The sequence below is a fragment of the Ursus maritimus genome, unplaced genomic scaffold (assembly GCF_017311325.1).
Source record: "Ursus maritimus isolate PB19 unplaced genomic scaffold, ASM1731132v1 scaffold_33, whole genome shotgun sequence".
Taxonomy (NCBI): Eukaryota; Metazoa; Chordata; class Mammalia; order Carnivora; family Ursidae; genus Ursus; species Ursus maritimus.
In genome coordinates, this window is record NW_024425897.1 from 4,412,592 (window position 1) to 4,429,417 (window position 16,826).

The window sequence follows — 16,826 nt, forward strand, 5'->3', positions numbered from 1 at the left end:
AGCCTGATGTGGGACTCGATCGGAGGACCCTGGGATCATGACCTGAGCTGAAGGCAGATGCTTAACTGACTGAGCCACCCAGGTGCCTGGGATTCCAATTTTAAACACAGTAGTCAGAGAATACCCTGCAGAGAGGTTGACATTTGAGTGAAGGCCTGATGAAAGTGAAGGAGTTAGCTAAGCAGATATCCTGGGCAATTGTGTTGCAGGCAAAGGAACAGCAAGTGTGTGAGCCTTGTGTGTTTAGGGGACAGTGAGGAGGCCACTGTGCCCAGAGCCAACTAAGGGAAGGAGAGGGAGGTTGGAGAGTCCAATTATGGAGGGTTGTGTAGAGTTCATTATAAGGACTTTGGATTTCCCTCTGAATGAAGGCATTTGAGAGTTGTTTTTTTTTTTTTTTTAAGATTTTATTTATTTTTGCGAGAGAGAGAGGGAGAGAGAACACGAGCAGGGGGAAGGGGCAGAGGGAGATGCAGACTCCCCTCTGAGCAGGGAGTCCCATGTGGGACTTGATCCCAGGACCCTAGGATCATGACCTGAGCCAAAGGCAGACGCTTAATTGACTAAGCCACCCAGGTGTGCAGCATTTGAGAGTTTTGAGCAGAGGAGAGACCTGATCTGGCTTCCATTTCAGCAGGAACATTCTGGCTGCTCTCTTGGGACTAGAATATGATGGGAAGGACAGGGAGAAGATGGGTTACTAGTTAGGAGACTACTGAAGTATTCTGGTTGAGAGATGATGGCACCTTAGACTAGGGTGACTGGAGTGAGGTGGTGAGAAGAGGCCAGTTTCCAGATGTATTTTGAAGGTGAATCTAATAGAATTTTTTAATTGATTGGGGAAAAGTGTCAAAGATGACTCCAGTGTTTTTGCCTAAGCAACTGGAAGGATGAAATTTCGAGATATAGAAGGCTATGAGTGGAGCCAGTTTGCATGGGAAAAGGAGGTACCTGGTTCTGGCCCCGGTAAGTTCAAATATTTATTACATTCCACATGGAGATGTTGAGCTGGTGATTGGAGGAATTGAGAGCCTAGGGAGAGGTGGGAAGGTCCAGTATAATTGTGGGGAGTTATTAGCACGGAGACACTGGACTGCTTGAGATCTCAAGGGAATGGGCTGAGGGTGAGCCTGGGCACCCAAAAGTGCCCTCCGGATGAGGAGGTTTGGAGAAGCAGTCATCATTAAGGCAATAGGACATGTCCTTGGATGCATGGAGCAGTTGGCTCCAGGTGGTAGGATTGATCAGCTCTGTCAAAGGCAGTCTGGTAAGATGAGGCCTGAGGTGCCCACACTGGAGCAAACAACATGGAGGTCACTGGGGACCTGGACAAGCAGGTTTGGTGCAGTGATGGGGATCAAAGTCTGAGTGGAGTTTTTTTTAGGGGATAATTACAGATTAGAGGCACTAAGCTACAGGAGCAGGAAAGCAGAGAATGGGGAGAAAAGCATTTTTATTTTAAAGATGGGGAAAGTTATAGCACGTTGGTATAGCTGATGTGATCCCTTAGAGATGGTGTTGATAATCAGTCTGTATAAAATATCCAGAATTCAGAAATTTTAAAGATCACCTATAATTTGGCTAATCAAGATCAGGCAACACAAGTCCCGAAGGGCTAAAATGGGATTTCATTCTTTAAAATTGCTTTCTTAAATCATGGATTTTAAGAACTGAAAGGACTTTTAGAGTTTAAGACATTCAGTGGCTTTCAGAATTTTTAGCTGGGGGATGCCTTTTTCCAAGGAAATCTCAGAGGAAAGCCTAACCTAAAAGCAGATCCTAGTGGAACTGCCAGGATTCCTTTACTGACCCTACTCCCACCCCCATCTCCTGCAGATGATCCTGAGGCCTCAAAGGGGGAACACCTAGTTATTCAGAGTAAAGATTCAAAACTACTGGTTTAATCCAGACACCTCATTTACNNNNTCTAGAGGTTAAGATTCTTGCCCAAGGAGAAACACAATATATAAGAACTAGAAAAGAAGCCAGTTTTCTGAGTTTCACGACCGTGGACTATTTTATGTCTGTCCTTGGTGCCTATGGACATGCTCCTTGTCCCAAACAGTGCGGGACTCTTGAATGAATGAATGAATGAAGCAATGACTGGCTTAGAGAGAAAGAGCATGAGGCCCAGGAGTTGTGATACCCAAGGATAAATGCCTCCCTTTTGCTCCTGTGGGTCTCCTTTTTGGGGCCTGGGTCTGTGCTGTGAAACACTTGTGCATCCATTTATGTTGGTCCTGGGAGTTGGGTGTAGTCCTCATTGGCTGTATACCTCAAATGCATATGGAAACATCAGTTAATGGACAACTTAAAAACTCTTGTTGAGTCTTGTGGTTTATGCTGCTTACTCAGTGGAGCAAAGTAATAAGAAAACCATTATCTGAGGTTAGTCTTGGTGAGTATATATTAAATGCTCAATACTGTCCAGTTACCATTTCATTCAAATACATTTATTTAAAACCTATAGACTGAGAGCCATTAACAGTCCTCAGTAAGGCATACAAGGTTCTTCATGACCTGCTCCCTACCTCCCCTACCTTATTTTTACGTATAGTGACATCCTGTTAAAATGAATGTTGAACACCCCAGGAACCACACTCCCACCCCATGCCTTTTCTGTACCTTGATCAGTGTGCTGGTTATATGAGCATTCTTTTGTTTTTCTCTTTGTATAAACCCATTGACCTGGATCTCTCTCTCTCTCTCTCTCTCTCTCTCTCTTGCTCATACACACACAGACACTCTTAAACAAACTGTACTGCAATAAAATATTTTTTAAAATGTCGAAGTGTATCAGTCCGTGTGCTTAATATTCTTTAATGCCTCAGTTCTCATAGTAAAGCAGGTTTCTGTCCAGTGGCCCTCAAGCCTCCACAGGCCTGGCTTGACCTCATGGCAGGCCTATTTCACTTGCCACTCCCCTCAGGCAGTTACTCCCCTCAGGCAGATATTCCCCATCAGGCAGTTACTCCCCTCAGGCAGATACTCCCCATCAGGCAGTTACTCCCCTCAGGGAGATACTCCCATCAGGCATTTACTTGGGCAGATACTGCCTACTGGTATCCCTTCTGCTACTACTGCTCTACTCATGATAGGTGGTCAGTATATACTTAATGAAATGAAAAGTAACTGAAATAGTGTTTATCCTTATGACGTTGGAGCTATCTGTCTGGATTTCTGTTTGAATGATGCCATGGGGAATTAGGTACTTTATTAGTACCATTAAAGTTAACATTTTGATAGATTTAGAATTCTACAAACATTTGGTTTTCAGAGATTTTTACTGAGATTTCCCCCCTTAAAATGGGATTTATACTTTTCTTGATTATAAACTCGTACTTAAAATTGTCAAGGAACTTATAAATTACTTAGTGACCCTAGAACCCAGAGGTAGACACTGTTTGTATTTTGATCATCATCCTTTCAAACTGTGTTCCCACGTGCATTGCATATATTGATAACACTTTGTTCCTCAAAGTGTTTTAAAGTAGTTTTTACCTGCTTGGTTTTAGTACCGCACTAAGAAGCTAGTAAGAATACCTCCTCACATTTTCTTTACAGAAAAACACAGAAACAAATTCATTCATTAATTGGTTTTAAACACAAAAAAGACAGAGTGCTGAATTGCCAATTCAAGTCCTAATGACTTTTACTGACTTTTAAAATGCCTTACGGTGTTTTGATGAAAGTTGTGCAATGTTTAAAGCTGCTCTAAAAGGTAATTGTAGGACTAGAAGTCTAAAGCCTGAAAATAACTTGGACTTTTAAGAGCACATTTTTCACTTACGGTTCTTAAATAATTTCAGACACATTAAAATCGTCTTTCAGCACCATAGTGGGAGCGATAAGCCATATCATAAAATGGTTTGAGTTTTAAAAAATTTTATTACTATCTTTAATGGGAGGCTCTTCTATGTTAATCTTATTATATGGGCAAATATCCTTTTATCACGTCATATTCATCTTTTTGAAGGACAACTATGGTTTCGGTTGCACCACTTAAGATATGACTTTTATTAAATGCTTGTGGGTAACTTAATTCATTACACAGAATATAAACCTTCTAATTAAATTCCCCTTTGTTCCAAATTTATAACCAGGAGAGTCAGCTCTGTCTTTGAGGGAGGGGAGAGCATCATCAGTGATACAGTGTCTTTACATTTGACTTTCGGCATGCTGTGTAGATCACCGTGTGATATCAGGCGAGGCACAAGCAACTTCTGCAGGTCTCTTCCCTCAGACTTCCAAAGAGATCAGTGTTGTCAATATGTGAGATTCTAAGTCTCTTACAGGTTACTCAAAATGTATTCTTTGCATTAACAAATTTTGTAGGAGAATATGCATATTATCATCCTTATTCCATTCACATGCTATCAAAAGCTGACATTTGAGAATAGCCCCGAGGATTAGCTTTTCATTTCTGAAGATTCTCAAAGCCTTATCTTCATAATTTGCTAAATCACTACTTTCTGGTGCTGTCATTCTGGCTTATAGGAACTACTCCTGTATTCTAACTTCACTGAAAGCTGATAAAGGAAATAACCATATGGGGAGCCCTTTTTCCTTTTTGACAAAATTGGTTATCTAAGATAGCTTCCATACTGTGTATAGCATCCCTTAATAACATCGGCGACAGACCTTTTAAGCCTTAGAAGCAGAAGAAAGTCTGTTTCTGATTAATTGAAATGCCTACCACTCTTGGCTCCCAAGGGCTCACCACCATGCCTCTGGTTTCCTTGTCTCTGTGGCAGCTTGTTTCTTTGGAGTTCAGTTTAATGACCAGTTACTAGAGCTCTCTTAAGTCACAAAGTTTCTCTCATTTCCCTTGCATTTTTTGGTTTATGTTTTTTGTCTTTTACTCACTGTTTTTCATTTTTATTGAACTTTACTTTTATGATAAGTAATCCTGTACCTTGCTGGGGAGTAGGTGATGTGTGTATAAGTCAATAAAAATATCGTTGTCATCTCTGTGCTGGGAAATGTAAAATTATGTTGGTTGTGGTAAAATTATTTATACTAATTTTAGCATCCTATTAATTCTTCACCTATAGGTTGCTAACAACTAAGTTTAATCTCTGTTCTTCACAATGTAGGTACATTGAGAAGGCCCCCATTACTGAGAGATAATTCTAGATTTTAATGTCAGAAATGTTGGAGCCAGAATCACTCTCAGTTTTCAGGTTTGTGAATGATAGAAGTGTGAACTGAATGAGTCGATGTTGCTATATGAATTTTAACAGAAATAGCTATCATAGACTACTTTGCCAATTCACACAAAAAGGCTGATTGTACAGCTGTGATGTAATACTGTATATAGGTCCTTATTTTGTGACTGAGATTGTATCTGTGAAAACTAAAGCTTTAAGAAAGAGTATAGGAAAAATTGAAACCAATGTTTTGTTGCCTTTTCCCTCCAGCTTTATTGAGATATGATTGAGCGTGTTGATTCGATACGCTTATGTATTGCAAAATGATGACTGCTATCATATTAGCTAACACCTGGGTCAGATCACCTAATTCCTTCCTTTTTTTGTGGTGAGAACATTTAAGATCTACTCTCTTAGCAACTTTCAAGTACTTTTTGTTGTCTTTTAATTAATAGAATGTTGACTCTACCAAGCGGATTAACTTTCGTCTCTGAGATGCAAGCTTGTTCTCCTGGAGTTCAAGATTGAGCATTTATCTTTGAATCCTGTCCAAGTTTAGGTGTAAAATATAAAATTGTTAAGCTACTGGTCCTTAAAAATTTTTTTTTGAAAATAGACTCCATAGCCAATGTGTGGCTCAAACTCATGACCCTGAGATAAAGAGTCGTATGCTGTACCAACTGAGCCAGGCAGGTGCCCCCCAATTTTTTAATAAAAAATTTTTTTTGTATGTAAGTTTGAGATTCACAGAATCATTCTTTTCCTTTTTCTCTCTCACATGGTGTACTCCAACTGGTTAATATTAGTTTGTTCATAATTAGAGTGATATTTAGGGCAAAAAAGTTTTCCCCTCAATTTGATAGAAATATTGGGCTTGCTGTTCCATTACAGGGAGTTCATTTTTGACTTTGGGTAAGTCAGGAATTCTCTCTGGACTATTTCCTCATCTGTGACATGAGAGTTCGGACCACTGTGTCTCTAGGGCCCTCGTAGCATTAGTGTTTTATGAAGCTATGACAATTCAGAGTCATAAAATCATCAGAAAGCTTTATGTAGGAATGTAGAAAAACTAAAGAAGACCTTAAATTTGGAGGAAATTCTCTATTGGTAAGACTATATTAGTGATTCTAAAATCTGTTGCTGATTCTGGAAATTTTTTCACAAGAAATAAGAGTTATGGCAGAAAGGAATGCCGTTTTATTCATTTAAAAAGTCCCAACTTTAAGGAAGAAGAATTATTTAAGTATTACAGATTTTTAAATTATGTCTATAGCTCCTGAAGGAAAAACTAAGTTCCCGAGTTGTTCCTTCTGTATTCCCTTCCAGTATTACCCATCTGAAGTCACCATGAATTTGTAGCCAAAATATTTCCAATGTTTTAAATAATCTTTGATATCCTTCAACTTCAGGCTTGGAAGGAATACTCAAGTTCCACAAAGAATGGATGACATATAGTAAGAAAACATTTTTTTATTCTTCTATCTTCTTTCTCCCACTTGAGGTTTATTTCATTGAGGATGTTTTCTGTCTTTAGTGGGTCAAAATGTAGTTTGGGGGTCACACCTGTGGTCCCAAACCTTCTGAAATACCTTATTGGTAGTACAGAGTTGTAGCAACTGGGCTTCGTTGTCCAGGAATCATCAAAATACCTGCCTATTTTAAGAGAGAAGTTTTTAGTAAATTAGAAAATACCAACTAAACGTTCCAATAAAACACTATTAGCTAAAAAGGGGGCTTAATATAAGTGAGTTATCTAAGGATAACATTCTCACTAGACAGTGGTTCTTCATCCTCGCTGCCCATCAGAGTCATTCTAAGGATCTCTGGTAACAACCGTTGCCCAGGCTGCACCTTGGACCTTTGAGAGCAGTTGCCTACGCTGGGGCTCAGGCATCAGAAATGTTGAAAGATGCCCAGGTGATTCCAGTACACAGCTAAAGTTAGAACCTCTCATCTAGGGTTCTTAGTTTGTTTCAAATGTCACAATAACTTGGTTATTAGAGGACTACTCACTAACGCCTTAACACACTGGGTTTTTGGATAGCAAAGTATGGTGGAGGTGGCCTTGTAAGTCAGGATCCAGTTAAAAGCTTGCCTCTCACTTGATGGAATGAGCACTGGGTGTTACATACAACTGATGAATCACTAAATTCTACCTCTGAAACTAATAATATACTGTATGTTAATTAAGTTGAATTTAAACTAAAAAAAAGAAAAAAGAAAACCTGCTTCTGTCGATACCAGTTATGTTACCTTAGACAGATGTTTACTCTGCAATTTTGTTCCAGCTTTAGCGTGAATCTTTAACACTTAATAGCATTATAGCAATTTTCTAGTATTTTCTATATCACATCCAGAAGTCAATGGATTCAAAATTTCAATCTAGTTGTTTTGATTCAAGTGGTCATGTAATGGAAAGACCTTTAGTTTGATATTTAGCTAATGACTTACCATTGAGAAGATTTAGATTCTTTGAATTTGAAATTCTATGGGTTGATATCGATGTTTGCAATTATCTAAGAAGCAAAAGCTTTCTAAGCAAATCAGTAGCAAAAGCCTTGTTAATGCATCCTGAGTAATGTTAAGCCTATTAAGAAAATAAACTGTTTTGAGAACCTTTTTACATATATGGGCATCCTCATTACAAATGAATGTTACGCATTCATGAAAGCAGAGTTGGAAACTGTGAGGCAGCTCTGGAGAAAGCCTGAGACCAGAGCTGGAAGATTTGGACACACACCTGGATTTGCCATTTATTAGGAGTTTAATTATGGGCAAGTCACTTAATCTCTGAGTCTTAATTCCCTCATCTATGAAATGGGCATAATATCTACCCTAATTATTTCACAGAGTTCTTACGAGGCTTAGATTAGATCATTCATTTATTCCACAAATATGTGATTCACTGAGTGCGTTTTACTTGCCAGGCGGCACTCTAGATGTGAAGGATATGAAGAAGGAAAATATGTCCTTGGAAAGAAAAAATATATTGGTCACTTCTCACATTATTAAAAAAAAATTCATGTTGTAAGCCCTTTGAAGAGGGCCGCTCTTTCATCTCTGTGTTTCCATGTCTTAATACCTGGCACATAACAGAGAAGGGGCTAAAATATTGATTATATAAATGAATGAATCACATAATTCATTTCCTTGAAAATGGTTTGCTGTCTGGACTGGGTCTCCCTTGATCAAGTGGAAACGAATAAAGTGTGGGGGTGGTTTCATGTTCTTGCTGGTTTAAAGTTCCACGCAAACTGGAACGTGGTAGTCTAACCTGAGATCCTTGCAAAGCACAGTAATAGTTAATCTTTTAGTTGGAGTTTAATTCAATTTAGGTTAGTATTCCCTTTATTCCAATTACCATTTCAACAGCATCAGCCTATTTTTGGCTAATGTCCTTTTCATGTTTGGTATTAATCTGAACTCTAATATTTCTTTTGGAAAGAAAGATAAATTCTTTTCTTGACATCCCTTTTTTCCATTAAGTTAAAAAAAAAGTCACTTCATAAATGTGATTTCAAACAGCTGGATTTTAATATTTCTACCTTGGAAGAGCACTTGGCATCAGCAGCGTTCCTACCACATGGCCTGGATCACATTTAACGCACAGATTTTTTAACCTGGACACCGTGGCCAGTGATGAACTTGTAGACGTGCTTTTGGGCTACATTCACATGCTCTTCTCAACTAGGTCAGGGGGTGGGCTGGTTTCTTCTGTGCTCTTTTAGGAAAATGTGAACAAATAAACTATAATATCCCTTTCATACTGGGTCACAGAAATACTTTGAAGATTTAAGTTCTCTGTCTCTTTGCAACAGGTAAAAGGGTCTTTCTCTTTGCAGCCCCATTTGTTGTGAGGATAGCTAGAGGAGGCCTTGGTGTGCTGATGCCCAATCTTTTATTTGAATAATGGAATTTTAGAGTTGAAAAGAGCCTGTATTTGATCCAGGCCTGCCACCCATGTTCTAGACAGACAAAATAGAGGAGAAATGAAGAGGCTGTGATAGGCAGCATCAGCAAGGGTTTGGGATGCTTTTTCTGAGGTTTTGTTTTCTACCCACTGATTTGTACATACGGTGTGAGTTCTGCCAGCTTTTGTGGGTGCTCCTAGAAGAAAGCTCACAGTCAGAATGCAAGGTGATATTCAGTGTAAGATATACACAGATGTTTATGTGTCCACATGTATAACTGTGTAATTTCCACTATCCTTAAAGGCTTACATTGATAGTAATGTGTTAAGTTTGCAAATTTATTTCAAAGTATTACAAAAGTAAATTCCATTTGCATTTATTGATTTGTAGAGATTTCAGGGATTCCATGTTCAGTGTGGCCTATAGAGATGTGGGCTGGGCTTCATCATATTCTTTAAGTTACTCACCTGGCCCTTGGCATGGTTGCTTCTCAGGTTGCAGAGAACACACATTGTTTTCCTATGTTTTCCATTATAAAGTCAGTGCTACCCCTGCCTGCTGTTAAAATTGGTGTTTCTGAGGCACGAGATGAATGAATACCAGAGAGGTTAAATATTTTGCTGGAGCTTCACAACATCCAGTGACAAGTTGGAAATAAAATATATGAGCCTCCTTTTGTTAAGCTTGAGCTCTCAAGTTCTGCTGGACACCCAGCTGCTCCTTCTAAGTCTCCCCACATTCTTGGAGGCTTGGAAAACTGCCACAGATGTTTTCATGCAAAATAAGAACCCCATATCTATGACTTGCTGGGCAGGTCGTGGAAAGAAAGCACCTGCGTTTCTCATTTTTTTTTTTTTGAAGATTTTATTTATTTATTCGACAGAGATAGAGAGAGCCAGCGAGAGAGGGAACACAAGCAGGGGGAGTGAGAGAGGAAGAAGCAGGCTCCCAGCGGAGGAGCCTGATGTGGGGCTCGATCCCACAACGCCAGGATCACGTCCTGAGCCGAAGGCAGACGCTTAACCGCTGTGCCACCAAGGCGCCCCTGGGTTTCTCATTTTTGGGTTAGAGACATGGGGTGAGTAATTTGCAGCAGGCCCCACAGTTCCCCTGGGTGGGACACTGTCGTGTGTACTTCACAGAATGAAGGCCCTTATCAAGATAGCCCTCTCTAAGTTCAGTTTTTGATATCTACAGATAGACTGATTTCCCGAACTATCATAGTGCACAAATGGGGAAGGAAGAAAAAATTCAAGACCCTCAAGCTTGCACTGACTATATTCTGCGTTGTACTTTTTCAGAGTGCAAATTCACCTGCACCAGCGGTAAATGCTTGTATCTTGGTTCACTGGTCTGTAACCAACAGAACGACTGTGGGGACAACAGTGATGAAGAAAATTGTCTCCTGGTGACTGAACACCCACCTCCTGGCATCTTCAACTGTAAGTCCCACCTACTTACCTTGGTATCATTAAGTTGGATTCTGTTTTTGAAACGGTTAGGACGTGGGGTCCTAGGGAAATGGAAAGGATGTTGATTTTGGTTAAGAAAAGAGATTTTGTACTTTCACAAAGGGAATGTGTTTTTCTTTCAGTATAGAAAGATGGTGTGTCTAAAAGTGGAAAATTTATTCTCCTTTCAGAGATGGCCAGTGGTGCTGTGTTTTGGAATAGGCTTTGGCTACTTATCTTAGAAACACTAACTGTATTATAAGAAATAATGTATTGGGTTTAGTTTTCATGTCAGTTTTGTAGAAAGTTTTTAGAGTGATTTAAAATAATCATTTTAAAATAATTTTAGATAAGCAAAGAAAGACATGTGGAGAGTTCATAACTGATCATGTAATTAAAATAAGAAAATAGAAAAAATTTATATGGGACTTGAAAAAAGGTTCCGATTATGTGTTTTTCTGTTTGGTACTAGATGGAAAAAAGTTAAGTAAGGTGTTTATATGTGTGAATCCCAAGGCTGAGGCTTTGAGCATTTCTTGAACTTGAAAAGGTGAAATCAGAGTTTGAAGTTCATTGATGTTTTGATCTCATGCTTTTTATGAAGAAGAAGGAGTAAGAAGTCAGCTTTGAAACACTGCTGAACTTCTCTTAGGAAACTTGTTTTCTCGAACTAAGTGAAGTGGGTTAAGGATGAGAATATCTTTGCAATAACACATCCAGGAGGGATGTTTGCTCCTCTTCATGGGGTCCTACTGAAATCATTTGGCGGAATTCAGCTTCTTTCCCCAGTTTTACTGACATTATTTTGAAAAGTTATATTTGTTTTTTATTTACAGATTTAGAATTTTTGTTATGGCTATCAGACTGCATAAATACTGATACTGTAATGTGAAATGGGAGGAGATTTTTTTTAAAGAAATGGTTTTCTGTATTCCTGCTTAATTTTTATATTGAAGGCAAGCTCAGAAAATGATCATGCCTAGTGAGTTTTAAGCCTGTTATTTATGCTTGCTAAATTCAAGAGTCTAATAGTGCAATAGTTCTCTTCAAGTTTTTCTGTTGTGTCAGTTTGTATTTTCTTATATTGAGTGTCTGTAGAGTCCCATCTCTATACTTTGAGAAGACAATTTAAGGTTAGGAGTGTGCTTTCTTGGTATTTGGTCCTTGTGTTTCCTGGGGTGATGTTTTCAAAGTCCTTGTGCCACATCTTGGTTGGGGAGAGCAGAGTTCCTTTGACTTCCCAGAAGCAATAATTGAGTAGCCTTGTGGTCATTAATACTGTAATTTGCATAATGCTGTTTGCCTGGACACATGGCAGGGATCCCCACAGTGAATTGCCTTGCTCACTCCAAGTCTGCCTGTTGGGTTGGGATCCTGGCTACAGCACTCACCTAATAATGGGGCAGCTCTGTGACCTCATCTGCAAAATGGAGCATGAGAATGGGTATTGTAAGGATTAAGTGGGATGGTCATAAAGCACTTAGAATTTTGCTAGTACTAAGTACTCGGTATAGGTCAACTAGACTCAAGCCAGTGGGTCTTAGAAGGAAAAGAACAATGTAAAGGCAATATTTTGTTTCTCTAGACTTGAGTAACAGCAAACACATTACATGATAAACTGGAGAGAATAGTACAATTGTGTGGTACTTTCACTGGATTGGAGAGTTCTGTGTGAAAAGCAGGCAGACCAAACCTTTGACCCTCTAACCTGGGGCACTTCGCAGACTATTTCTCTGTATCTTGAAGGTGCTTCTCCTTCACTTTAGGATAGTTCAACTGCAGTCCTCTTATTGTATTGAACCCCCTTCCCTTCCCTTCCCTTCCCTTCCCTTCCCTTCCCTTCCCTTCCCTTCCCTTCCCTTCCCTTCCTCCCACCTCTCTCCCTTTCTCATGAGTAGTATTTTCTGGTTTTTATAGCCTATTTCCAGATATCTTTTTCTTTCATTTTTAACAATGTGAATGTTTTAATTTTGCTTAAAGCTGGGTGAAGGAGTTATATCTATAAATGTCTCAACATTGCCCAGGCAGCTACAAAAGTTTATCCTAATAGGAACCTTAAGATCCTGTTGGCAAACGGTTGGTCCCTGCTGTTCAGATATAACTAAAACTTGTTGTGTCCTTTTAGCTAAAATGGGAGATTAAGACAAAAGCCCGGAGACATAAGAACAAAGGTTAAGACCATGGCTGTGGCTTCAAGTTGACTTGGGTTCAAGTTCTAGCTTAAGGAAGTGACTAAACCCCTTTAAGACTTAGTTTTCCTATTTGTGAAATGGGAATAGTTCTTGCCATATACGGTTGCTATGAGAATTTGAGTAAAAGAATATACATGTAAAGCATACTCTACATAATTGCATCATTACTATCATCATCCCTACTCATTGTGTGGCCATTTCTTGGGGAGGTGGACCACCATGGCTTTTATCCTCTGTCTCTAATGCCAGGGTCACTCTTCATATGTAACAGGATTTTTCAGGTGTCCAAAGGTGAGTTCATCTTTACAGATTCTAGATATTTCCTACCTACTTGTCCCCTGCTCGACTGAGGGCAGCTTGCTCTGATCTGACCAGCAACCCCCACTGCACTCCTTTCCCCCAGTTCTTCACAGGCACCAGAGGGAAGCTGGATTCACTTGTCACATTGGGATACTTGCTCTGAGTTTGTTGTCACTGGTGGGTTCTTTGTTGTCAGGAGTCTTTGGGAAAGGTTGTAGCTTCCCTGCTCTTTGTTGATGCCAGAAGATGATTGAATATTGAATGAATATATTTTCTTCCCCATACCCTACTGGGCACGAATATAGAGTTAACAAAGGTTATGTTACTTCCTGTTGATAGCTGCATAACGAGGCTTAGAGGCTCTCCATTTGAAAGTGGGTTTTAATGGATCTACCAACACATTTCCTCCCGCAGATGGACAGTATGCCCTTCACAGAGTACTAACTCTGATGATGAGGCTCTCCTTCATCTCTGCTTTGAGAACTTCAAATTCTACAGGAAATCTTATCTATAAAATGTCACATTCCAGAAAAACACAGAGTGCTTCCTCCTTGTTCCCGTTTAAGAACAAGATTCGTTTACTTGATCTGCTTTGTTCCCACCTGTAGGGAACATTCAGTGTTCTGCTATTTTGATTGTGCTTATGGTAAAGCAAACTGGAATCTTCCAGATTTTCAGATGAGCTAGAATCAGTTTTCTGCCTATGTTATTTGGCTGTGAGCATGTACCAAGGCTCAGATGTTTGGGTCATCTCTGTCTCTGATTTCATATTTGCTAAAATTTAGCATGGATTAAAGTTAGAAAGAAAATGTTATTGTCATTAGTGAAGCCAGGAATGCTAATATTAATGGAGACACTTAACAGCAGCTGTAAGTAACTTTTCTCTTCAAAAAATGTTTTTGGAACCTAAACTGAGTGGTTTTACCTGCTTATCTGCTTCAGTAACTATGGTTAGGCCATCCTTTCACTGAGGCTGGTTTATTTTCCCGTGAGCCTCAAAGGGTTTACATAGATGTGGAGGTCCAGGCTGGAGTTGGTTGTCTCACAGGGGAAGAATTTTGCTGGATGCACATTTTTTACAGAAGAGGAAAAATGCTATCAGCTTAAATTGCCAGTTTTTCTCATGTCTTTTTTCTTGGCTGCTCCATCAAAATATTGTACTCCTGAGCACTAAAGATACAAATTATACAAATAAAATGATTTATTGTATAGAAAAATAAAATTATCTTTATACAAATTATTATATTTACAAATAAAATTACTAAGTGACTACTTTGATCATTGTACCAGGAATTGTGTGGGATGAAGAAAAACATAGATCCTGTTACTGAGGTGCTAATAGTCAAGCTGGAGAAATGGAAGATAAATATGAACACAGGGTAGTGAGAGCTAAGCAGTTCTAGTAGTTTGTGGTTCAGTAGTTTAGAGAATTGTTTTGGTTGGACCAGTAGTCATAGTGGCTTTCTGGAGAGGTGTGCAGGAGGGCATGGAGAGGGACAGAGTGTCAGGGTCAAGAATAGCACGATCATGGGGAGAAGGAGAGGGTGGCAGGTAGCCTGAGCTAGGGTTGGAAAGGTGGGTTGGGCCCATAGAGAAAAGCCAGTAAGTCATGCTACACTTTCTGCCCGTCCCTAAAAAGAGCTGGACTGCCTGTGGGTCTGCTGTGCATGTGTAGTGGAGAGCTGCACAGCTCACCTGTCACCCTGGGGGATGCTGGCGTTGCTGCTCCCAGACTTTTAGTGAACTCTGCCTCACCATTCCTACCAGGCTGAGTGTTTCCTGTTACACTACATTTTCAAAGCCCCCGTGCCACATCTTGGTTGGGGAGGGCAGGGTTCCTTTGACTTCCCAGAAGCAATAATTGAGTAGCCTTGGAAAGAGCCATGTACTTTGGCAGTGTTGGCAAGAACAAACCTTCCTTAAGCAATCAGAGCTAAGGAATTCATGCCACTAGACCTTAAGAGTAAGCCGAAAGTTGAAACGAAGCCAGCCGTTAATCAGAACAACTTTCACTTTCAGCTTCAGTGGAATTTCCAATTAACTGAAGGGATCCAATTCAGCGAGAGCGGGGAGTGAAGGAGCTCCCATCTCAATGGGAGGGGGGACGTTGCTTCGTTCTCCATGGGTGGTCTCATAAAGCTGAATCTCGAAATCCAATGAACTAAAGCTAATAAAGTGTACCCAATTAAGCCAGGATTTTAACTTCAGGACTTTTTAAGAAGGAAAAAATTTTTTTTTTGGCCCAAGACCATTTAGGGTAATAACAACCAAATAAAATAAAATTCAGTGTATTAAAATCTGAGTTGAATGTCTTTCTTCCCAAACCAGCTCTTCTCACAGTCCTCTTTTTTTTCCCCCAAAGGGACTGGCACCTAGGCTCAAGTCACCTTTAAGTACTGAGCTATACTGCCCTGTGCTTCACCTTAGACTGTCAACTCCCCACCTTCCAAGTATGTTTGTTTGTTTGTTTGTTCATCCATCCAGTTTTATTGAGATAGAATTGACATACAGCACTGTGTAAGTGTAAGGTATATAGCATAAGGACCTGACTTACATATACTGTGAAGTTCAGTTAACACCAAGTATCTTATATTTGGGACCAGGCTCATAACCATGAGGAAAACTTATCCACAACCAGGCTTCGCAAAGACCAGGCCTTTATTTTTTTACTGTAATTATTTCAGCAGACATTAACAGTCATCAAATAGCCTGTCAGAGTTCATATTTTTTTAATTGTCTTTTTAATTGTCTTGTAAATGTGTATGTTGTTTTGTTCTGTTCACAGTTTGTTTGAACCGGGATCCAAAGAGGTTCCAAATATTTCTCCAGGAGAGATTAGTACACCCCTGAAGAATTTTTGCTCTACAGTGTACCCCCTAGCTTCTTGTAATTTTTGGTATAAGGGTCTGGGTTGTTTCTTCTGTAGGGTTTCCATACTCAGGCTTTTGCTGACTGCTTTCTCCTGAAGTCACTACATGTGTTCCTCTAGCCCCTCTAATTCCTGTCAGTTGGTAGTTACATTCTAGAGTTTGGGGAGATTAAGGTTTGAATGTTGTGTGTCTGAAGTGGCTTCATTGGTGCCATTGTCTTCCATCCAGAGGCACCCTGATTGTCTCTCTGTTGTGCGATTATTATTAGTCATGAGGGGTTGCAGAATAGTCATAACCTAATTCTATCCTTTTTTCTCCATTTATTGGTGGGGATGCTTCTATAAAGCGAAACCCCCCGTCAACTATGTGATTACCACAAAGTGCATATCAGATAGGATCAGTTTTCTTAATAATGAGAAAGTTCCCTATCACCCTTCACAGGTAACCAATGAGATTTTCTTTAGTGTCATTATGAACTGATGAATTAAAGCACATTTTTAAAAAGACTTTATGTATTTATGTATTTAGTGCGCACAAGCACAAGCAGGGGGGAGGAGCAGAGGCAGAAGGACACTCCCCGCAGGGGAGGAGCAGAGGAAGATGGAGAAGCAGACTCCCCACTGAGCAGGGAGCCCTACATGGGGCTTGATCCTGGGACTCCAGGATCATGACCTGAGCCGAAGGCAGATGTTTAACTGACTGAGCCACCCAAGTGCTCCTAAAGCACATTCGATGTATATATGGAACCTTTGAGAAATCCCCTCTGCTGCACTTGGGTGACCCAACTCCCAGGTCTTATCCAGGATTCTGGGTCTCCAGTGGCCTCTTTAAACAGGTGAAACTCCAGGGGTGGAGGAGTCCAATGAGCTCACTCCCTCATGCGTGCTCCTTCACCTCACCCAGTTGACTCTTTCTTTATCTCCCTTACACTCTGAGCGTCCCACAGCCCTGT

General features: G+C 40.0%; 1 protein-coding gene across 6 annotated transcripts in view; it reads left to right on the plus strand.

The window, feature by feature from the left end:
* Positions 1–16,826, plus strand: part of LOC103681305 (low-density lipoprotein receptor class A domain-containing protein 4-like) — a 153,020-nt gene that overhangs the window by 55,214 nt on the left and 80,980 nt on the right. For 3 of the 6 annotated variants that reach the window (XM_040619612.1, XM_040619613.1, XM_040619611.1), the window contains exons 3-4: positions 6,560–6,604; positions 10,363–10,503. In XM_040619612.1, coding sequence (XP_040475546.1) covers positions 6,560–6,604; positions 10,363–10,503 — 186 coding nt within the window. The remainder of the gene's footprint in view (positions 1–6,559; positions 6,605–10,362; positions 10,504–16,826) is intronic. The other 3 variants (XR_005831651.1, XR_005831650.1, XR_005831649.1) reach the window with 1 other exon arrangement.